This window comes from Manacus vitellinus, unplaced genomic scaffold (assembly GCF_001715985.3).
Source record: "Manacus vitellinus isolate BGI_N305 unplaced genomic scaffold, ASM171598v3 scaffold_4_pilon, whole genome shotgun sequence".
In the NCBI taxonomy this organism is placed as follows: Eukaryota; Metazoa; Chordata; class Aves; order Passeriformes; family Pipridae; genus Manacus; species Manacus vitellinus.
Genome location: NW_021940604.1, coordinates 31,539,156 through 31,563,148, shown reverse-complemented (window position 1 = coordinate 31,563,148; position 23,993 = coordinate 31,539,156). Strand labels below are relative to the sequence as shown.

Sequence of the window (23,993 nt, the reverse complement as noted above, 5' to 3'; positions counted from 1 at the left end):
ACAATATATCACAATTTCACATATGTACACTATTTAACATAGGTACACACCCCAGTGTCATCCTACGTTATACATTACACCTGCATATACTTTATACATACGTGTACATATCTACATAGTTACTTTTTTTCAGAGACATGATTTGGTTAGAAGTAAGTAAAATGACAATGGAGCCAGATGTAGAAATAAGCAGAGCTGACATTTTCTCTCTTCAGAGTTGGACAGGGTTGTCTGGAGAAGGCATATTCATCAGTGACCCCAATCTCCTCTGCTCAAATCTCCTGTGCATTTCTGAAAATCCTGTCCTTCAGTAGGTTCATTGTCCAGATGCTTAGTGCTTCACAGAATTGGGTTGTATCCATCAAACAGTACTCAGAGCCTAGCTTCAGGCACTATTTCTCAAAACATTGGTTGGATCTTGCAACTGGAAGTTAGACAATGCTCATGGAGTCTCTTGTAATCCAGGGGAAATCAAGGGTGAAATATATTGTCAATCTACACTTCAAATATTCATTCTACCTCCATGTCTAGCCACTCTCCTCTTCATAAGCAGAAGAATACAACTCCTAATGCTGCCTGAAGAAGTATCAGCTTTATTTGTATCTACGTTTTCCATCTGTTGTTTTAATGAATAATAAGTGTAAGTGGTGCCTAAGTTTGAGTATGGATTTTTTTTTTTGCTTTAATGGAAAAACACCCTCTTGATGGTTTTATAGGCTGTATAATTGTGTCTGGTAGAAACAGACATCAATCTCTATCAGTTATGTACACATGCAAATAAAATAACAGTAAGGTATCCTCTCCAAAAGATGCTTATTAGACATTTAACTACAGGCAATGTTCAAACGAAGATGACAGATCAAAAGGACATCTTTGTCATAACTTCTAAGGGAACAGGAGGTGTCATAAAAACAAATGGAAAAGTAAAGCACTAGGACTTCCTGGTTTTTGTATGCAAGGAGGCATTATTCATTGACAGCACTCACTTTTTGGCTGTTTGGCTACATTTATCCCTGGTTTAATATCATTATAATGCAGGGGAGTTTTAATAGCATTATAAGGCAGGGGAGAAACCTGCTTTCTTCCACCTAAACTGATTCACAGGATGCATTTGAACAACTTGCTGGTAACTAAGACAAAATCAGATTCCCAGTGGGTGACCTGCTCAGAAATCATAACCATGCCCCACACATGTGCTGGTTGAGCAAGTTAAGCCCCTTGGCAGCTTATGAGGTAGGTAAATCTTACCGCTCCTCACTTTCTAGATGGAGGAGATGAGGCACTGAGAGGTTAAATGGCACATGCCATGGGCAATGCAGGAAGACTGGCAAAACAGGAGGGCACAGGAACCAAGTTTCCCACTCCCTGTGCTCTCTGGTGACTTCATGGTGCAGTTCTGCTGCCTTTTCCCAGCAAAAGTCCCTTTGCTGCACTGTCCTGCTGCCAGCTGGGGCATTGGTTCCTGTTTTGCACTCAAAACTGCTAATGCTGAAGAATGCACTGCTGTGTCCAAACTTTAACCTCTCAAAAAAAGGAGTGGTCTATTTCTTTAATATTTTTTGCATCTTTCTTGTAGTAATCTCCACTTGTCAATGTGAGAAGTAGCAAGGTTTCAGCTCCAGAAGTGATGGGTGGTAAGTGCACTGACCTGCTGTATCAGGAGACAAGTAGCAGGCTGGGGTACAGCACAATCCATGCTCTCAGACACTTCCATGTCCTTCCATGGCTCCTCTTCTTGCCAGCAATTTCAGGGATGTGTTTTCTCACTTTCGTGACCAGACAGAACCCCATTTATGTCAGTTATTAACAGGGCTGACAAAAAGGGAACATGGTTGTGAATTTTAGTTTCTCTCATTAGTTTCATTTTCAGTAAATCAGTGCCACCATCAGCTTGACTTAGGCAGTAATATTTGAGGGAAAACCCGGGTTTTGTTGACAGTCAACAATGTTGTTGACAATTCTCTGCCACTTTTCACATCCCTTGAGATTTAGGACATAAGAATAACTGCTAGGGTGAGCAAAAAATTTCACATGCTGACAAATAGTTATGGCTGCATTGGTATTTTTGTTTGCTTTTTCTTTATTCTAACCTCAGTCCTGGCTCTTCACGTTTCAAATTCTGCCCCTACTGCTCAGTTTCAGCATGGTAAACAAATATTTTGATGTACCTAATCTCCAACACAGCCAAAAAGTCCTTCTGTTTTCTAAAACTAAGGAGCACACAAACCTGAGCATTGTTGTCTTGTTGCTATAATATTTCTACATTTGGGTTTTGCAGGCAGCATTGTTAGCAAAGGAAGGGGAGATATCACAGGATGAGAAAAGAACTGCCAAGCACATAAGCTTGTTACAATGCTTTGCAGCAGCTTCAAAGGCCTTACATCGACCTTGGACCCCACAATATTATCCTTGGCCATTTAATCTCTGCCATACCTCTGTTTCTGCAGAGAGAGGTTCTGGCAGACACATCTCCCTTTTGATCCCAAATGCCTGAACGCATTCAGAAGAAGGACATTGTGTTGACTGGGAGAGGCACATGGGCATGTACAGTTTGTCTGTGAGCTGCACTTTCCTCACAGGAAAACCTTTGAAAGCCATGTGTGCTGCTCTCAACACTGTTTTCCGTTTCTTGGGAGGGAATGTGAAGGTCCAAGTCCCAGGGGCACTGCCCATTCACCACGTGTGTGAATGCTACAGATCAGTTCCCCTTCTCGTTTTAGAGAGTAGGTGCTACCTATCATGCTCTGTGCTCCATTGATATGGAGAAAAATGTGCCCAAACCTCCCCGCTTTCATTACCCAGGTACCCTGGGAGCCATCTTCTGTGAGTCTGTGGGCTTCTTAGCTCTCCTTCATCATCGCTCCTTACTTAAAATCTTACCACTGACACAAACATACCACCTGCACTCTGTAACCAGTCCAGCTGACCTTGGACAGTCAACTGCCCTAATAGTGTTGATGAAGGTCCTATCCAGAGAAAGCAGAATTTGGACCCTGAAAGGAGGCGTTCTTCATAAAACAATTGAAAAAACTACGATGCTAATATGCCAAAGAAAAATAAAATAATTTGCTCAAAAGCAGAGATTTTAAAAGGAAAGGTTCATTCAGTTCCCTTACAGGAGATGCACTGTCCAGACCTCCCCTTGCAATTTGCATTTATCTAATTCCTTACAGCTCACATGAGCACTGTTTCTAGTTGTCCATTGTACAGCAGGCACCACCAGCATGGCCAGCACCTTTTCGGTGTAAGGTGAGCACATATTTTCAAGTATGAGAAATGGCATGTGTCTTAAAGCAAACAGCAGCTGGGGTGTGGGTTGAAAATCAACCAGCACAGCAGGTTCCTCCATGATGCCTCCATGTGCATGGAGTTGCCTACTGGAGTCCTCCCCTTTGCCCTTCGAAGAAGCAATAAAAGAATCAGTTTTCTGGCTTTGCATCCAGATTTGACTGAAAAAGTACCAACAAAAGAGAGTTTTGTAAATGTGTTCTGAATCAGTCACTGCTGTGCCAGCATGCTTAGCTAAAGACAGACCAATATATCAAATTAAAAAATATATAGGTGCCTGGGAATATTAATCTTGAGTATTTATCAATTGCATGAGTGTTCTGGATGATGCGCAAGCCCACATGACCCTTCAGGCCTCTCTTCCTTGATGAATTAGATTCATTGCTCATAGCCAAATGCACAACTATCTTTTCTTGTTTTTCTTCTTCTGGTACCATCTGGTTTCTTGTATATCCTGCCAGGCTGTTGGCATCAGATTCACTGCAGTTTCCATCCAGCATCATAGTTTTCGAGTGAGGTATTCCGCACGAACATGAAAACTAGAAGCATAAACAAGAAATATGGTTGAACACTGGAAGAACACATGAGAAACAGAAATTATGGCTTTCTGTTAACAGACAGCTTGTAAACAGTTGAGCTTGAAATTTTAGTTGAGATGTTTTTTCCTCTTTGAACAAAAAAGTCACTTTGGAATTTTGCTTGTGTTCTGGAAGTAAGAAATAGGGTTTAGCTCCGCTGCTTGGACAAGCAAATTCAGAAAAGATTAAAAAAATGCTTAGCAGACATTTAATCTAAGCAAAAAGTTTTCTTAGCTATCTCTTGTTCAGCCTTCCTGTCTTCAGATCCCCTATTTTTCAGTCCTGATGTTTATAAATATTCAAGGACAAGATGCACTTTTATCTGTAGAAATGGCTTATCCAGTATATGTTATGGAAAAAAAAGGCCCAAGTTCTGGTTTCACAGATACACGTTTTCTTTGTAAATCTGATTTTAAACCAAGGAGATGACCTGCTAAAAGCCTGATGTAAAATCCCCACTCTGTTGAAGTTAATGTCAAAACTTGCATTGACTTTAGCAGCATACATCCCACAAGTTTTTTAGACTGCAGGTAGAATTTTGAATGGCAAATGCCATCTTCTACTATTCAAAATCTGAAGTTTTCTTGTTCCAGCAATATGGATGATGTATTTGTATGCAATGAAAATGGACTCCCAAACCTTTCTGCTAGGAGATCCTGCCTTGATTCCCCATAGACCAATTTCCTTACCCAGTAATACTTTGCACCCAATTCCCTCCTCCACCAACTTTGAACTCTGGTTTTTCCAAAGACTTGTTTTCAAGGATGTGTTCAGCTAAAATAATTAAATATATATATGTAGAAATTTATATATCAGAAGATATAAATATGTATATATTTATCAATATGGAATATTCAGGATGCCACTGAAAAACTCTGTCAACATAAAGACCAGATCAGTAACAAGGGAAAAAAGGAATAGATTGATGAAAAGAAGTTTTTCTCACCCTCTTCTGGAGTTTCCTCTCCTTCCTCTCTTGCACCGTCGTCAGGTAATTCACAGCTGCATATTCCAACACCGAGAGGAAGACAAACACAAAACTGACCCACAGGTAAATGTCCACGGCTTTGATGTAGGAAACACGAGGCATGGAAGCATTCACCCCAGTGATGATCGTGGACATGGTCAGCACAGTGGTTATCCCTGGACAGAACCAAGAGAAATAAATGTTATTGACTGATACAGTATATAAGGCTTTTCGTCTCTAGAAAAAAAACCCAGAAATTATGGTTTACATGACGATCTAAAATATATTCAATATCAAATAAATATGTGTAACGTATCTCTTTTGCCAATGCAGAACTGTTCCACTACCTACACTTCTGTGCTCATGATGGGTTGAGTTTTGAGGAGCAATGATTTCTCTAGGAACAGCATTTAACTCTCTCCTTAATCTCCAGGGTTTATGAGACAGTGCTGTTAAAACACATTTTTAACACACCTAACCCTAAGGTCAGGTCTGCTAAGACCAGTGGTGACAGGGACCCCTGTTTCCCAGCTGTACCATTCTGTGTTACAGGTGCTGCCAGGAAGAAAATTAGTATTGACTTTCAGTCACAGCTAAAGAGGACTTGATCTAAATCACTGATTTTAAATAGGACAGGCAATAAGGATAAAATATTTTGCATGAAGCCATGCAAAAGAAAAGTGTTATGCTTTTACCTCTAGAAATATTTGTCTACAGTTAAAGTTGTGGAAATCAAAACATTTTGAACAACCACCATGGTATTATATAGATAAATGTGTGCATGTGTATGTGTTTATAATTAAATATATGTGTTTATATATGTGTGAGTATGTATATATCTTCACACATGTGTATGTGTATATATATTTAGACAGGTATACGTATAATCCTGCAAAATAATATATCCTTTGGATTGTCATGGAGAGAAGAATATTGACACATTCCCAAAGCCACTTAAACAGGGAAAACAGTCAAAAAGCATTCATAGCTACTTCAGCCATTTCAAAACAGTGACTGCTGTGAACATAGCTAATGTTGTTCACTTTTTATAAGGATACAATTTTTTTAAAAAAATTGAAACCAAACACATTTCTTTCAGTGGAGCAGACTTCCAGCTCCCTCTTCTCATCTGTTTGCTCTAGTGCATAGCTCTCTAAGTGAAATGAACTTATGAGCTGGAATACTGTGTTTATGCTTTCATATTAACATATTAATATTCAGAGAGTTTTCCTACTATATTTTTGCCTCCTTTAACCTATGCATGGAGTGATAAACAAATCAGCTCTTTTTTATGTTCAGCTGAAAGAATTTCCTCCAGTCCTGACATGGACAAAGCTCTGACTGTTGAGTTTTAGATATCCAGAGAGGCAGATTGGTGTGTGCAGGATTTCAAGCAGCTTCTTCTTTGCTTTTCCACTCCTTCAAATGAGAGACCTCACTACCCCAGACACATTGGGTTTTCAGTGCAGGACACCCTTGGGAAAGGAGAAACCCAACATCTGCCTCACCTCAGGGTTAGTGGCCTCTCATCCTCAGGCACTGTAGATGAGAGAGGAAAGCTATGTTCCTTTCACTGCCTCACTGTTGTCTGAGGCCTGGAGTTACTGAGGTGCCTGAGCTTCCCCAGGGGCACACCAGATGGAACAACATGTTTGAAGGCCAGGCTGGATGTGGCTTTGAGCAACCTTGTCTACTGGAAGGTGTTCCTGCCCATGGCAGGGTGGTTGGGATTATGTATCTTTAAGATCTCTTCAAACCCAAACCATTCTATGATTTCATAATTCTGTGATACCAAAGTACACAGGTGCTGATAGGGCTAGATCCCTTGCTGGTGCCTTTCTTTCCCAACTTTGTTAAGATGTGCCACATTGCCACCTTCCAGGCAGTTTGGAAAAAAACACTGGCCACAGCATCGGTGTTGGCTGGTTGGGAAGACACATAGCTGGGCTGGGATATTCACTGTGGCAACTGGGACATGGCAGGATCCTGCTCTTGAAAGGCACTCATGAAAATTGTAACAGAAGCCTTTAAAGCCCTGTAGGTGCCTGAACTCCTGTGAAACTCTACTGTCACCAATGGGAATGTGTGTCTTAGAACTGCAGGGCGGGACAACAGGGAAAAACTCTCAATTCATCAGCTCATAAATACTGAAACTTCTCTGCTCAACTGTAGTTTTAAGACCATAGCCCTTTTTGTCCTGAGCAAAGTGTAGGTCAGGAAGACTGCTTAATGAGGAAGGACTTAAGACAAACTGCAAGTTTTACATTACATTAATCATCAGGTAAAACCAACATTTGATTGCCCAGTCCTGCCAAAACTTTCGCGTTCAAAGATTTTCCCACAGTCATGGCTTTTTGCAATTGTTCTCACCCAAAGAGACTCTGGCAGGAACTGCTCGGTGATCAATCCAGAAGGACACCCAGGACAACATGACCATGAGGGTAGCAGGGAAGTAAGTTTGGAGCAAGAAGAAGAAGATGTGTCGACGTAAAGTGAAGTTAATGTAGAGTCGATTGTACCAACCTTTGAGAGAGGAGGAAACCCAGAATCAGTGGAAAGAGCCTTGACAGTAGGCACAGAGAGGTAAGATCTTTCTTTTGCTATTTTAATTCTAAAGAGTAGTGAAAAAAGAAACTGAGCTTACAAAACATGTGTTGTCCAGACCGTGGAGACTACATTTCAGCAACATAATCCCAAGAGCCCTCTCACAGGCAGTTAATACAGCATTAGTTTTAGCAGTAGTATTAAATCAGAAAAGATCAATACCTGTGCTACTGTAGAAAGCCAGTCTTGATGTAGTGTGGAATTTTTGTATCAAAAACTGAGACAAAGAAATCTTTTCATCAGTTTTCAGAGATTCATTCCCATTTTTCCAGTACAGCATCAGATCTTCATCAGTGTAAGCATCTTAGGGAAAAAAGAAACATGATGTGAAGTGACTTTAGCTTGGAGGTTTGACAAAAGCTAACAGATGCAGTCTTTGGCATGAAGTAATGCCACAAATAACTTTGCTAACAGCACTGAGTTAAAAAGATCGCATGATATAATATATCATGACAAAAATAAAAATTTAGGTCATCCTGATTCAAGGAAACACATCCTCGTTTTACTCTACACTGATGGAATGACAGCTGGAATGGCACTCTTGCTAACTGATAAGAATAGATCAAGAAATAATCATGGGTAAAGCACTTGAATTCAGAGGAAGGAGGAAACGCAGACACCTCACACACAAACACTCAAACTATCTTATAATGATAAAAGCAAAAAGGATAGGATCTGAAGCAAAAGTCTAGAAATATTTTAAAAGTATATATGAAAAACAGAATTTGTTATCACACTAGGTATCAGGAATGGGGAATGAGAAATGGGTTATCAAGATGGTCAGGGGCTGGAGCACACAGCATAAGAGGCTGGGGGAACGGGGTTCGTTCAGCTGGAAGAAGAGCAGTCTGTGGTGGGGTCCAGATGCTGCCCTGTTGAGGGTCATAAAGAAGATGGCAGTAGGTTTTTCTCAGACTCTTCATCAAGATAGAGAATGAAAGGACAAGAGGCAAAGGATGCAAGTTACAGCAAGGGGTTGTTTTCAAGCAGGTAAAAGTAAATTTTTCAGGATGAGGGCTGTCAAATATTTGAACAAGTTGCACAGAAAAGTTGTGGAGCCTGCTTTACCTTGTTCAAAACCCAAATGGACACAGCCCTGAGCAACCCACTATAAAGATCTCCCTGCTCTCAACAGGGAGCAGCTGAACTCAAGGAGCAGCTGACCTCAACATCAATGTCAATTACCCTGTGATTCTGCTGTTTGTAGAGGAATGTTTCAGTTAAACAGCTGGGAGGACCTCAAAACATCTAGATGTTAGTCTACACTGGAGAAAGTTTACAGAACAGCCACGAAAATTTTACTGTTCACATTAAGTTCTCCACAGAACAAATCCTTCCCAAAGAAGCTTAGCCCAGGTCACAGTGTTTGCAGGATCAGGATTATGTCATAGGATGTTTTCCTTGCAAATTCCCCTGTCTAGCAGCATAAGGACTAGACATACAACACTGTTGAGTCAATAGAAAGTCTTTTAGTAACTCTGGTGAACTATCTTTTCAGGCCCTGAAATAAAAAGTATTCTGAAATGTGTCCAGTGCAATGCTTGTGCAGCCAGCCATGAAGCACGTGTAGCAAGAAACACAGATACAACATACAGCTTTCCAGCTCCAGAGAACATGTCTGAGAGTCCAGGGGGAAGCAGCTGAAGTCCATGTTGCACATTGCTGTCACTGTGACCCTAGAAGTTGAAAATGAGAAGAAAAGTTGGTTTCTGTGAGGAGCAATCAAGCAGAATGTTATTGCAGATAATTATTCCGCAGCTTTAAAGCCAGAAATTATGCATGATGTTAGCATAAAATCCCCAGGAAAATTACCAATTATCCAAGTTCAAACGAGCTGGATTATACACAGAAACTCCAAAGGAAGATGTAATTTCAATATCTACCAAGGAACTAAAACACTATCTTGAACATTACAGTTATACTAATGTCAGTACAGTCATTCTACTGTATTTTACAGCCAAGTATTTATCTACAAAGCAACAACATAAAATAACTTCACCATTTACATTTGAAGTTTCTCTCACGTACAGCTCAATTAAGGTTTCCTCATTTTCCCCATTGCTCAGTTCCCTCCATAGTCACCCCAAGAATGATCCAAGTCTGAGGAACATGACCATCCTTATTGCAAGCCACAGAATTGCTCCACTACATATATTTTTAAAGAAAAAGCAGTTTCTTTTCTGTTCTCAATAAAATTATTTTAATCTGAGGGGTGTATTCCTGGGCCAGGGGACGTAAAATGGATGCAGCTTATTTTCAAGAAGTGAGATTTGCCTCTGTTAAGTTTAAGTCTAAGCTAAAGAGCTGCAGCAATCACAGCTCCAGTCTTTAAATTAGTCCAGTTGTGCACATTGTTACATAAGAAATTTTCCAGTGGGTCAGTGAACTTTCTCTTGCAGACGGATTTGCAGTGGAGCTCTCAATTTAGTAGGCTCAAATCAGCTGTGACTCATCGTTTCAGAAGCCAACTTACGTTAGCTGTGACCATTTCCTAGATTTATTGCAGACGTTGATAAAGAACTTTTCTTCTGTTGCAGGGATTTAGATGCAAATCCTACCCTGATCTACACACTCATCACCTGAAAAGCTCACACTGTTCATTTTGACCATAAAACTAGAGCAAATTTTTGCCTTACGTGCAAAATTTAAAGAATATTTTTGGGGATGTGCTCCAGAAGGTCTATTGAGGCAATGACCTCCCCTAATTGTGTGTAGCATTTAAGCATTGTGTAACTCAGTCGCATTATTTTCTTTCTTTCTGTTATTTTCTTTCCTCAGCATCACCTGAACTATGCACAACCTGTGGTCAATAACAATTCATTAGCCAATGACAGCACAGAAAATCAGCTCATCAGTAACATATTCCTCAATTAGAGTGAAGTCTTTAGGTGCCCATGAAAGCCCAAGGCTGAAATGAGGAATGAAATGTGTCTCAGCCCAGTATCAACCCCTTGCAGATATCTCAAGACATCTGAGGGCATTTCCAGTATGACCAGGCACCCATGTTTTGTCAGCCAGATCTCATTCTGTGTCCTAAACACTACCAGGCCCAAATGCCATGAAGATTCTCATTCTTCTTTGTTTTATGTATCAGATTATCCATTTAACTCTTGTGCAGTCAGCTGTGGTTAACTCACAGTCTTCTCTCTTGTGGATAACATTAAAAATTCACATCACCTCCTTGACAGATCACAGAAAATTTTGAAAGTAAATACTCTGCATGTGTGCAAATGAGGAGACCTGAACAGAACCAATGTTTGCCATTAAAAATACTTGTTCATTCATTCTGGTTGTTGAACACTGCTAATAAGTGGATTGCTCCTGGCTTTAGAACATAAGAACTGTGGGGTGTGAGCAATGGAAACAGATACTCAGTTACACAGAGCAACAGCTGTCAGGAAGGTCCCTACCCTCCTGCTGCTCTTCTCCCCTCAGTGCTGACCCAATCTTTCATCTAACCTCATTCTTTATTTTTCTTTCTGCTTCTTGTCTCTCCAGCTATATGGCACCTTCATCCTCATCCAGTTCCAAAAAAATACACAGTGTCTTTAGGTGCTTAGTTTAGGTGTGGGTAATCAGACCTCCCACGCAATAAATGGATTTATTAAATGGGTTCATAACAGGGAAAGTGTTCTTAAGTGTTTGATCAAGTTGGGACTTTCATCATTAAATCAGGCAAAATGAAGTAGCCATATGATGCATTTCTTTCTTACACACACGCATATATTTCTTTGTGATTTTACAAATTTGTCCAGGGCTTTTAAAATAAATTCAGTAGAATTGTATTTGGACCATGAAACTTTGCTTTAGAGTGAACTTTGGAACCCCCTAGTTCTGTGGGATATTGTCTTACTTGGGACAATATTGTCCTACTTGGGACAATATTGCCCACTATGCTTATTCTTCAAAGAGAAAGAGCATCCTGAATAAAACTTTATAGAAAACCTTTCCTAGTTTTTGAGAACCATTTTGCCATATCTGAAGTGAGTAAGTTCCAGAAAAATCCTAGAACAGAAATCCTTGGCTACAAAACATTCCAAGGTCTCTGTACACTGAGAGCATGTTTTCTGCCCTGGGGAAATATCCTTTTGTTTGGGCTCTTCAACTTTTCTCCTCTGGAAGTGTATTTTTCTCCACTTTTCTTTTTGCCTTCTTCTGAAGTAAATGAAATCTGCTGGGATGGTGATGTGAGCAGCCGTAAAGGTGGCCTGGTTAGAAGGGGAAACTACTGAGCAGAAAAGCTGCCTTCTGAAAAATATTGACAGAGAAAGGCCTGCCAGCCTGGCAGGCAGACACATCCTTGAGAAGCACAGCTGGCCTCTTTGAAATGCAGACAGGGTACCTAGAAACTGGAGACATCCTGGAATACCATCAACAACTGCAAAAAGAAAGGGATTTAAAAGGCAATTTATTGTCTGGAAAATAAAAATTTTTCTGAAAGAACAGAAAACATCATTATCTATTATTCATCATAGGTAAAAAATAGAAATTACCAGCACCTATCGGCTGCTCAAAGTGATAGTGTCCTACACCCTCTTATATCTCTGGATATAAGAAGGACATGACTTCTACCCAAAATGAAGCCTTATTCTCTGAGAACTTTCCATGCTGCATGTACTTTTCCATTCCTAAACAGGTTAAATTCACTGTATGAACTTTGTACCAGCTTTTGGACTCTCACTGGGGGTGGCTGGCTGACTCCAGACCCTATGACTCAGAGTATCTCTGAAGTGCCACTATGTTGTCTCATTGGATCTCTCTGGGCCCACTTTGGAGGCTGTTTCAGTTTGTCCTTCATTCATAGGATGATTTGGTTCACCTGATGATGGAATCACTTGATATCATTATTATGCATTCATACAAGCAGTCTATCCTAAGTGTACCTGCTGGTATACTGTTGAAGAGTTGCTCCACTAATAATAAGTAACCAGTGAAAGCATATACCTAGTTAGTTATATCTGTTATTGGCTGTTGCCACATGATTTATGGACACTAAATTACTGATTGTTAACAGTAATTTGAAATAGCTTGATATGTATATTAATATTCACTTTATTCATCATAGGTAGTGGTGATTTTGTGGTAGTTTACTTGCTAGTGGTGACTTTTGTGGTATTTTTGGTAATCTGTAATAAGGTAGAGAAGTTTAGAGGATTAAGCCTCCATGTCCTTGTGTATTACAGAATTGTGCAAACCCACCGTCACGATCTGCGTACACCCACAGGATGGGTAACCCTCCAGGTCATGACAGACGTGCCTCAGGATTCTTCCAGCCAACAAATCTACTAGAAAACCTGACTGCCTTTAATACTGCCATTTTAGCATCAATAAATTTAAACCTTTACATCAACACAAAAACACCACCACAACAACAAAAAAACATTTCTAGACAAACAGGAAGAAAAATAGGATAATTATAGAGGTCACCATCTGGTATATCAGCAGCTTCCAGTTTAATCACAGACTGACCCTGGGATGAACATTCCTGCTTGACTAAGCCCTCCACTGACTGCAAAGAGTTGAGGGCATGCTTCCCCTGGGGAGGAGGTTATCCTGTTACTCCCCAAAGCATGGGTTCTTTCAGTTTCCTGCAAAGCATTTTGCACTGCACTTTCTGGAAACAGGGCTCTGCATCTGCAGTGTGAGTAGCAGGATTGGCAGTAGCAGTCCTAGTGATCACCAAAGTCAAGCCAAGAGCAAAACTGACAGCAAAGCCCCAGGGGATGCTCGGGAGCAGTAGGGCTGCACTGTTACCTCATGCTGTAGAGGACATGACCATCAGGGAACACTCGCAGCATGATGTTGTCTGTGGTGGTATCATGAATGAAGGACCTCTTGGAATGCACAAAGAAGACATCAGGGACCCAGATCTTCTTCACCAGCCTGCCGTCAAAGGTCATGCTCTTGTTGTTGGTGCTGGGAAAGGAGAGACGCTCATCCTTCCAGTAGTGCCTTAAGTATAAGGTCATAGTGAAATCCTTCACAAAAAATGAAGAGAACCAGAGAGGGGTCTGTCAATGCTGCACTCTACAACTGGGACACACCAGAAAGAAAACTCACTCCTACCAGGTAGATAAAATCTCTCCACTCTCAACTCCTGATTCTTTCCTAGGCCAATGATCTCTGTGAATAGATTTTTCTGAAAAAAATAATTTCAGCCAAAACAAAGCATAAACAACCAATGAATGTATTACAGTACCCAGTAATGTTCAGTCACAAAAGGGATATAAATATGCCCCAAGAGAAGCAATGCCCCAGAGAAACAACTCTTCAACCCTGGCAAAATTATCTTGCAGGACTACAGTATCAATATCATGATCTAGAGGAAAAATTGTTAAAGTTAGCTTAATGATGAGGCTAAACATTAAGTAATGTTTAGAAGAACTAAATTGTTGCAAACAGCAACCAAGTGACTACCATAAAAGTGTATAAATAAAGTTCCCTTTTTAAGCTTGTTGAGGGGGCAGGAGCTTCAGTAACATAAAGAAAAACATCTGTTTGTTGATTCCAACCTGGCAGCTGTTGCTTTCAGAGCTGAATCTACTCTCTCATTCTGAGATCAAATACACTTCTTTTCTTTATATTCACAATCAAATGAGGGGTTATGGGAGCTGCCAAGCCTGAAAAGGCAACAACACAGGCCAGGACCTCTTTCTAACTGCGCAGCAACCGCTTTCTAAAAACAAAACCAAACAATTAGTTTGGTGAAAAACGGTAACAAACAATCCCCCCTGACTCTCCGCTTCAAAGGGCTGTCTGGTAATAGCCTTGCATTGCCAATAGGTTTTTCATTAGTTTGCAAAGAAGGCTCTAGTGCCAGTCCTCATCTTGCTGCCCTGTATGGGACAGAGCTGGCCAGACACCTCCCTCTCTGACCGTGGCAGAGACCTGCCAGGGAGACACTTCTGCTCATCCACCTGCAGGTCCCCATCTTAGGCTGGTCCCAGGCTCCACTACCACTCCTCCCAGGGATACTGCCAGCTTCTGTTCCCTACTGGACACTGGCCACCTTCCCCTTACAACTACAGTCACAAAGAAATACTTCCAGCAACTGCTGCTGCTGACAGGCTTAGGTTGCAACCTGATTGGACAAGTCACCCTCGGGGAGGGACATCAAGCTCATCGGCTTGACTAGAGCTGGGAAAAAGGAAATAAAGGAAGAGGCACAACTGTTGCTTTCTTAGGAGTCAGTGCAAGTTACAGCAGAAGTCAAAAAAGGGGTAAAAAAGAGCCTGGATATTCAGGGTCACCATTCCCTTGGCCATGACATGAGATGGAGGGACATGGGGCTCCAGGTGAGGAGGACCATTGTTGTAGTTTAACCCCAGCAAGCATCTAGGTACCACACGGACACCTGCTCACTCCTCCTTCCCCCAGTCCCCAGCCAATGGGATGGGGAAGAGAATCAGAAAAAGTTGGGTTGAGATAAGAACAGTTTAATAATTGAAATAAAGTAAATAATAATAGTAAGATTAATGAAAAGGGTCATAAAAAGAGAGAGGGACAAAACTCCAGAAAACACAAGTGATGCACAATACAGTTACTGACCAATTCCCAGCCTGTCCCCCAGCAGCAATCAGCCCTCCCAGCCAACTCCTGCCAATTTATATACTGGGCATGACCTTCTATGGTATGGAATATCTCTTGGGCCGGTTCAGGTCAGCTGTCCTGGCCATGTCCCTTCCTGTCTTTCCATGCTCCTCCTCACTGGCGGAGCATGAGACACTGAAAAGTCCTTGACTTAGGGTAAGCACTACTTAGCCACAACCAAAACACTGTGTTATCAGTATTATTCTCATACTAAATCCAAAACACAGCACTGTACCAGCTACTAAGAAGAAAATTAGCTCTATCCCAGCCAAAACCAGGACAGCCAGGCAGCTGGAGGTTGCGGCTGCAAAATGCCTCTGGGCAGCTCCATCATCAGAGCACAGGGGAACAGGGAACGATGTGACATCGACCACAGCAAGGCTTACAGCCTCCACAGAGGAGGTGGAAGAGATTGCCTGTAGGGACAACATGGGAAGGGTCACACCATATTCCAGGTCACCCCTTTCCCTGTCCTACCAGGCAGGAGCTTCTTCTCTCTCACCCTCACCCCCTTTCTCTCTCCAAACAGGCCAACACAATGGTCAACTCTCCTCTCTCTCCAATGGTCAACACATAGCACACCAAATGCTACAAACACAATGTCAAAGTGACAACTAAGTATAAAATCTAAATAAAGGAAGTTTTTCACGGCATGAGTCAAATGAGGCAGTTAGTTGACAGCTTGTTCCTTTCTGACCAGCACACATGCTATTTACAAGCAAAAAAAAGAGGGTTATTTCAGCACTCACAAGTAGGAAAATCCTTTAGGAAACAAGTTTTTACAAGAAACTGAGAGAAGGGTAGTACCTGCCAGAGGCACAGCAAATGAGCATACACAAGTACCTCGATTTTGACAGCACATTTCATATTTGTGCTGTGCTCCAGGCAGCCCCAAGAGCGTGCCCTGTCAATGCACACAGTAGCAGCCCATCCATGCCAACCAGACAGGCACCAATTTTAAACCCTTGTGCTTTAAACATCTCCTGGCTGCTCTCACTGACATGCACTGTCTTGCAGGTATGATGGGTTGCGGCTCCTGACGCTTCTGTCTGGTGCTTCTTTGGAGCATCAGGTGCCTGCTCAAGCAGTGAGCATGTAAAGACTGCCCAGCTGACAGTACCTGATTTCTGGGCCCACTAACCCTTCAGAGCAGTCTGAAATAAGCCCTGCCTGCAGCCTTGCCCTGCCTGCAACTGGCAGCCAAGGAGGGCACCCTGCTGCAGGCACAGGCAGCCCCGGTCCCCTGGCCATGCTAACAGCTTACTGCCCGCTCTCCTCTCTGCAAACACCCACGCCAGGACAGTCTGTTGGAGAAACAAACCAATGAAATTCAGACTGACCTGAGAGACCATTCTTCCACCCCAAATACATATCAGAAACTGCTGTAGAAAGTGCTTGTCATGTGCTGGGAAAATAGGACTACGGAGCTATCAACAGCCAAGGGAGAGAACTGACCTCAAAGCTTTCTGATAGGCAACACTTTTGTTGAAATCAGATGGTCCTGATAGAAATCATTGTGAATTATTTACTAATTAGGTCTCTTTGCTGCTCTGACATTATCTTGATATACCAGAGCCCCAATTCTCCTTGTGGTGGCAATTTCCTATGCTGACACCTCCCTCCTACACACCTCATTGCATGCATACCCCCAAACCTGCTCTTCAAATATCCAGGCAGCCAAGTTCCCTTGTTTAATCCTAGAACACAGAATAGTTTGGGTTGGAAGGGATCTTTAAAGTCATCTACTCCGACCCCTTCAAAGTGGGATGAAGATGTAATTGCACCACAGTAAAAACCACTCAAGCTAAAGCTCTTCCTTTGTGTTTTGTCTAGACCAGAGAAGATAACCAAGAACAGGGAGGAAAAGGCAGAAGAAGGAAGGAACTAAGAAGCTTCCTCTTCTCCTCTATGTTCCTCTTTGCACTTTCCAGTGTTTTTATTCCATTTTCTACAGCAAAGAACAGAACAAACCAAAACCAACAACAACAACAAAAAAAACCCCAACAAAAACAAAAACAAAAAACCATAAACAACAACAACAAAGAAAAACAAAAACAAACAAAAAAAACCCCACCCAAAACTAAACCAAAAAATACACAAACCCCCAAACAAACAGACAACACTCCCCCCCAAATGTATATGAATATTCATGTGAACTCAATGTTTCCCCAAGGAAGAAAACTCCTGCAGTAAGCACAGCTTATGTGAACTTCACCTTATACCTTCAAACCTTCATACACAGCTGTTTATATTTTTCACTGTGATAGATCTTTCATAGCACTGATTATTCTCCCATTCAAGGTCGTTTTTTCCTTCATGCTTTTAATCTTTATCTGTAGATACAGAGATAAGCCTTTGATCACCTGGTTTTATCAAGTCTTTGCTTTTGAATATGAGCCTCTGAATTTCACAGATGCTGCCATTACTTTGATCTGACCAATAATTTGAAACCCACAGGTTTCAGGTGGGAACGACATTTTATGACTGGAAGTAATTGAGGCTTAGAAGAGGATTACATACCATGTCAACTTCAGAAATACTGTCCAAGCTTTCAACTTGCACATCCACCCCAACAGGAATTGCAGGGCCTGAAAGAGAAGGAGATTTAGATATCCAAATAACTGGTCTTTCATATCATCTGCATTTAATTAGCACTATACAGTGCAAAACATTTCTGAACTTATGTTACACATTTCTGTCAATGGCTCTTCATGAGGGGGCTGGGGTAAGAGTCAGTGAATAACCATGTAAGGCCCCTTTTGAAACACTGATTATCTTCTCCTTGGCATATACTGCAATGTTGACACTGCCCAGCTAATCCAGAGCTCGGATGAAACATTTGCATACATTTTTAAAAACTGAGCCATCCCATCTTAAATTTTAGGCTTTTATGAACAAATTTAGCCCCAAGAAGAGGGGACTGAGATGAAGAAATGGCAAGCAACGAACACTTCCTTGAAGGTTTCTCATTTTTTACCAAAAAGACAAGCTATACTAATCTCTCAAGAGCCCATCACCATTCATATGACTCACTGATGATGTTACTAGTTTTCCACAGCACTTTCAAAATTAGCAACCAAAGAATTCACGAAGAGTAAATAAGCAGAAAATGTCCCACAACAAATGCACACTCTTCTATTATTAGAAACCTTATATCAAAACTTCACTGTAGGCTGCTGCTCATTAATGATCAGGACCTGGTGAGGTTACTCGTCACCATAGTGTGCCCTCATGCAGCTTTTTCCCATTTCTTGTGGTAAGTGCCGACAGAGATCTGCACACCAAGCGCAGTCCACCAGGGCAGGTTAACAGGAACTGCTGAGGAACAGTCCAGGTGGATCCACTGCCACCTTGTGCTGTCAGTGTGTGGCACTCAGGGCTCACACTGATGAGCTGATCCAGCCTATCTCCAGCTTAGGCACTGTCAGTGAGACAGACCCTGCCAAAGGACACAGGAGCTCTGCAGACATGTCTGGGACTTGCACAACAGAAACGAATTTTCCAAGGACCATAGTGGCCTCCATGACAATTTGTGAAGATTTGCGAAGTTTTTCAGCACCCAGATTTTCAATCTGATAAGCAGTCAGATGGTATGTAAGAGGCACCACAATCACTTTGTAGACTCAGACCCACACATAGCAAGGGCTGGCTGTATGCATGTATTTAGCTAGAGTAGCATCTTCCTTGAGACCACAACCAAGGTCTGAATACACCATGAGCCTAACAAGAGTGCAGAAATAGTGTTCTGAGAAAGCAGGGTACTTCTGCAAGCTGCCATCTGTCCTGCTCCAGTACCTGCTGCAGCTTGTACACACTCTCACACATCTTCAGGGCTTTTGAACACAGCCTTAGGTTTGCATCTAAATGGAGGAGAAAGCAGAACAACTCAGTTTCAGTAGGGAAAGGCTAGTCACCATGTCCACGAGACAAGCTGCAACAGGCCCCAGTACAGGTTTGCTAGGGCTTTGATAAGCCAGCTTCACCAAATTACAGTAGAGCATGCTGATGGTGACACTGTCCCCCTTCTGCAGGCACATTTCCAGACTGTTGTGCCCACACCCTCCATCAGTGGTTGTGCTGGGTACAGGCACCCTGAAGGAAGCCCTGTGGGGCAGAACCAGGCTCCTCAGAACCACCAATTCCAATTTAAGTGACTGTTTCCCCAGCAATGAAGCTGAAACTTGGCTAATCCAGCACTCCTAGATGCTCATAAACACTTAACATGTCACATTCAGACACACAGCTGTGCACTTCATACTCTGAAAAAATTGAGAGAAAGAATTTCTGTACGGCATCCCTCCTGCTCAGTAAAACATGTTTTGTTTTGGTTTTTTAAACAAGGTAGCAAAAAGCACTTTATGTATGGTGATAATAAGCATCTGTTTGTAGTCAATTTTTTAGGGTTTTTTGCCTTTTTTGCCTTTTTTTGTTCAGATACCATATCAAAGTCATACAGGGTGAAAAAGAGTCATACATCAAGAAGAGCTTGGGCAGTAATTCAAATACTTACCTATTTGTTTAATGCCTTTAAATACCTAATAGCTCTTCAGTGAGGTCATGTTTGTGACACTTAACTTGGGCCTCTGCTACAGCAAGCCTCAATGCTCAGAGAAAGTCTCTTCAGAAAGACTCCACAGTCCAACACAGCCCATGTCAGGGCAGGCACAAGGATGCCCCCAGCACTGCCTCTGTCTTTTACTGGAGAAAGCATGAGCCATTAATATTACTTATTGTCATATACAGCTGGGGGCACTGCAGTAGTGCCCCAGTGCTTCCAAAAAGCCACGTCATGGTAGCCACAGTGCTAATGGAGAAGACATGGTCTCTGCCAGGATGGCTTCACAGTGCGATGAGGTTGTGCCAGAAGAGGATGGCAGTGGTTGGTTGTGGTACCTCCCACTGCGGTTCCCTGGTGCCGAGGGGCTGTGTGCCCAACACAAGCTGGGCAGTCCCCCACAGCTTCCAGACTGCAAGAGAGACTCTCTGTGTATGAATCCTGAATTTAGCCTTGATTCAGGAAATCAACACCCACCCAAAGTCTGTTTACTGCTGCAATTTCTATGCCTGTCTGAACAATAATCACAGATTAAAAACAAACAAATAAACAACAAACAACTAAAAACCAAACCCACAAACATAAGAACACTGCCAAGTTAGCATATGTCCTGCTGTCCTATTCCTTCCCTATCCACTCTTGAAGATAAAAGACTGTGTCCATATTCTTTTCTTTGTTCATGTTCCTGCATCAAATGCTCAATAACCAGCAAGGACATTGCAAGGACAAGATCTACAGTTCAGTCTGGAGCTGCCATGAAGCTTTATTAAACCCAAAATAAAAGGTATTCCATGTTAAGCCAGATAGTCTGGAAAGCCCTTGAGAGAAGAGGCCCAAGGCAGTGTTAGGTGTCTGGTACATCAGTGAAACTGCTTTTACTTATTTCTTTTCTGCAGTTAATCATGAATTTGAGGGATGATAAAACAGTGATTGTAATAGAGAGAGGGAGAAATCATTTGAACACTGGATTCAAATGTTTAGATCTTAATATAGACAGTATGAAGATGAGATTGTAAAACCAACTTATCAGTGGAAATATTTACTCTGCCTTTCCTGGGCAAACTCTTACTACAGTCAGCAGGAGCAATCACTGCTTTTCCCTTCTCCCTGCTCCTCATTCAGCACGTGAGGCTGAGGCAATAAGAGAGCACACAAATGGGAATGAGGGCACATTGAGACACCTAGACCCTTTGGAGGAGGCTTAGACAAAAAGCTGGGCTGAGCAGGGAAGGGTGGATGAAGGGCCAGTGGGGACAGCCCAAATGTTGCTGCCTGTGAGCTAATGACAGGAATACAGTGATCATCAAGTCCTGCTTCAGGTGATGAGCACAACTGAAGCCCTGTCTAGAAATGCTCTCTTTAAACCACAGAAACAAACCCTGGGTTTCCTTAAAGGTATCTTGGCTACAGCACATACCATTGAATTAAATGGCTGTGGATCAGTCACCAACAATGTCAAGAGATCTTTGCTCTCACTAACCCTTGGAGTCAATTAGGAACTGCTATCTTTTCAATCCTGTCCCTTGGTCAGCTAAACTCTTGAACCACTGAGGCTATAGATGCTTTGCCAAATTCCTTATCAAATTCACTAGGGATGAGCAAAAAGAAAAAAAACCCTCTTTACTGAGAGGGAGCAGAGGATGATGAGGGTGTGGATGTGAGGGGACAAGAATAGCTGAGATGGTATACAACACACTGAACTGGTAGACAGAACAAGTAACTTAGATTACAGCATTAAATGCAGAAAAGCCCTCATCAACCAACTTGTCCTTGTCATAAACAACGTTTTATCAAAATTCACTTTTTCTTCAGAAAAGAGAAACATAGAAGGATCATCTTAGAGAATTATAAGCAGGAAAAGACCTGAATACTGTAACACTGGAGAAATCTCAAAGCTCGAGAATGTTCACTGCTGCACAGGCAGCTAAACAGATCCATGTGAAAGCCGTGGATTTGGATGACTAAAGGAAGCAGTAGTACTTTGCTTGAAGACTGCAGTCCAGCAAAGCTTTTCAGTTCATACTTTATAGTCTCTGAAAAGTATCAGCCAAATTCATGGAATTATTCAAATTAAACAAGTATTTATAGATCAAGGTCTAGAGATAACTTGTATAACCTTCAACTAGAGCATTTCTTCCAGAAACAGCAAAGATGTCAACATTTATTATTCCCCATCACTGTCCACAGAAATATCTTGCAGAACACAAATCCTAATTCAGCAGGACTTATACAACCAGAAAACAAACAGTGGACTCTCAAAGCTTCATAAAAATCACAGGCTTCTGCTTACAACACAGAAATGAACCCACCAATAAACAATTCCCCTTGCACCTCAGACACAGAACAGTGGCAGTTTTCAGGTAAGCTCAAGACACACAATCATTAGCAAATGTGACAATATAAAAATTGAAAATGGAAAATATGAGCTTTCCCTTTTGAAGGAGGTATTTATGTGTTAAGAGAGGATTTAAATGACCTGAAGCACAGACTGAGGCTGATGGGAGTGTTTCTGCTTTCTCCCTTTCTTGGACAGTATCCACTAGCCCCACAATTTCTGCATAGGGTTTACATATAACATGATGGAGCATCCTTGCAGCTTCTCACTGTAAAGGTACTGCCTTCTGAAAATGAATTCACATTTGGAATCCACTCACAGACATACATCATGCCTTATTATTGTAAATTCCTGCACATCACTGTTCTGGCCTCAAATCAAACTGATCTTGAAAAGATACTTAGTAACCAGCCTGTAAAGGTGTTTGTGGTTTCATATATCTTTATTCCTTTGTGGAGTTCACAACCTGGTGTGCAGAGAATCAGTGGCAAGAGCGCTCCCTCATTTCTTTTTCCCCTGCAGTAAATTGCTCTGTTTTGAGACCTACTCTCCAGTGAAAGCCACTGCACATTCAGCTTAGGTGCTGCACATAGAAAAGACCGTGTTCAGAATACCTTTACAAAAAGCTGCCTTGCATCTGCATTCCGTGGTTGTACAAGGAGAACAGATGGACACAAAAAGTCTCCATTTTGGGTGGGTTCTGACACAAAGAAGACTTTGTGGCTTTTTTCACCTTGCAGAAACTCCAGTTTGAATACCAAACTCTGCCCCAGGTTGAATGGGATGCCTGGTCTGGGGCTAACCTCTCCAGGGAACCCAGGAGGTTTCCACAAGTCCTGTTCAGGAATGACTTCAGAAGATGCCCAACACTAAAGTTTGTTGCACCCCAGTCTCTGCACCTAAAAACACTCACCAAGGAGCAGCGTGAAATCTTCAAAGGGTGAGTCACTTCCCAGTCAGAACTGGGCACAAACATGGTTTTTTATTTCTGAACACTGGAGCAGGTTTTGGAAGATAGGGAAGAGCGTGCTACCATGAAGATGCCTGGAGTCAGTTTTCCACCCAGCTCTGAGACTAAAGCTTTGTGACATTTCTTTATTTTTTCTCTTTGGCAGTGCTTTCAAAGGCTCATTGTTTCCTTCTGAGACAGTATCTTTGTTCGCTCATGTATCTTTGGAGGAGTGAGGCACATGTAGGCCCTGAGATAAAAATATCTACATGGGAAATTAGTAGGTTTGAAACTTCTTTACTGACAGACATTTCATGCACACCCAGGGGGGCTGTAAACATCCACAAGAGATCCCATGCCTGCAAGCTGCAAGACAGTTTTCAGTGTATCTTCATGCATGTGTGTGTGTTCATACACATACATATTTACTTTTTAATGAATATGTGTATGAATGGGTCCTCTTAGATGTGGGCAGCTTCCAGGCAGCCATGACCAGGATATGTTCATCACCTGCCTCATGACAGCAGAGAGCTTTGTTCCTCTGCATCTCACTGACAGCTGTTCATTAGCAGCGAAGCAAGTTTTATTCTGGCCCTTGACAGTAACTCTAAGTGAAATACTTGTGCCTTATTCACCCCACTGTTCATCCATCGTGGCAAAAATACTGCCCAGAAAGGGAAGCAAGGACCAGCTGAAGTTAGGTTACTAAGCTACGAGCAAATATAATAAAAGTAAAGCATTAGGCTAGCCCTCAATAAAGAAGATACAGCTATTTTAAGTATCAACAAAAGCTGCTTATTTATGGGCTCCCTGTAAAATATGAGATGTCATAGATGAAATGCTTAAAATGGGTGTTTAAGGAAGGCAGTAAAACAAACATTTACATAATCTTTAAAAATTAATAATAGTAAATAATACCTGAACATCTGCTAGCTAGAACAAGGTCACTGACATGGAGATAACTCCCGAAGGGTCAAAAACCCTGCAGTCTCTTTTAGCTTATGGAGTCTCTTTGACCATCAACAAAGCAAAAACTTTGTCATTGCCTCTGTACCCAGTCGCCTGCCTCTAATGGGCTGGGAGCAGGCAAGACAACCATGCTTATTGGGCTGTTAATAACACAACTT

The 23,993-nt window shown here is 41.8% G+C and overlaps 1 protein-coding gene across 1 annotated transcript in view; it reads right to left on the bottom strand.

Annotated features, from left to right (window-relative positions):
• Positions 1 to 3,518: 3,518 nt before the first annotated feature.
• Positions 3,519 to 23,993, bottom strand: part of LOC103763214 (gamma-aminobutyric acid receptor subunit rho-2) — a 32,054-nt gene continuing 11,579 nt past the window's right edge. The window contains exons 3-9 of the mRNA XM_008929951.3: positions 17,548 to 17,615; positions 13,192 to 13,415; positions 9,031 to 9,113; positions 7,600 to 7,740; positions 7,204 to 7,356; positions 4,813 to 5,009; positions 3,519 to 3,827 (exon numbers count right to left, since the gene is read on the bottom strand). Coding sequence (XP_008928199.3) covers positions 3,519 to 3,827; positions 4,813 to 5,009; positions 7,204 to 7,356; positions 7,600 to 7,740; positions 9,031 to 9,113; positions 13,192 to 13,415; positions 17,548 to 17,615 — 1,175 coding nt within the window. The remainder of the gene's footprint in view (positions 3,828 to 4,812; positions 5,010 to 7,203; positions 7,357 to 7,599; positions 7,741 to 9,030; positions 9,114 to 13,191; positions 13,416 to 17,547; positions 17,616 to 23,993) is intronic.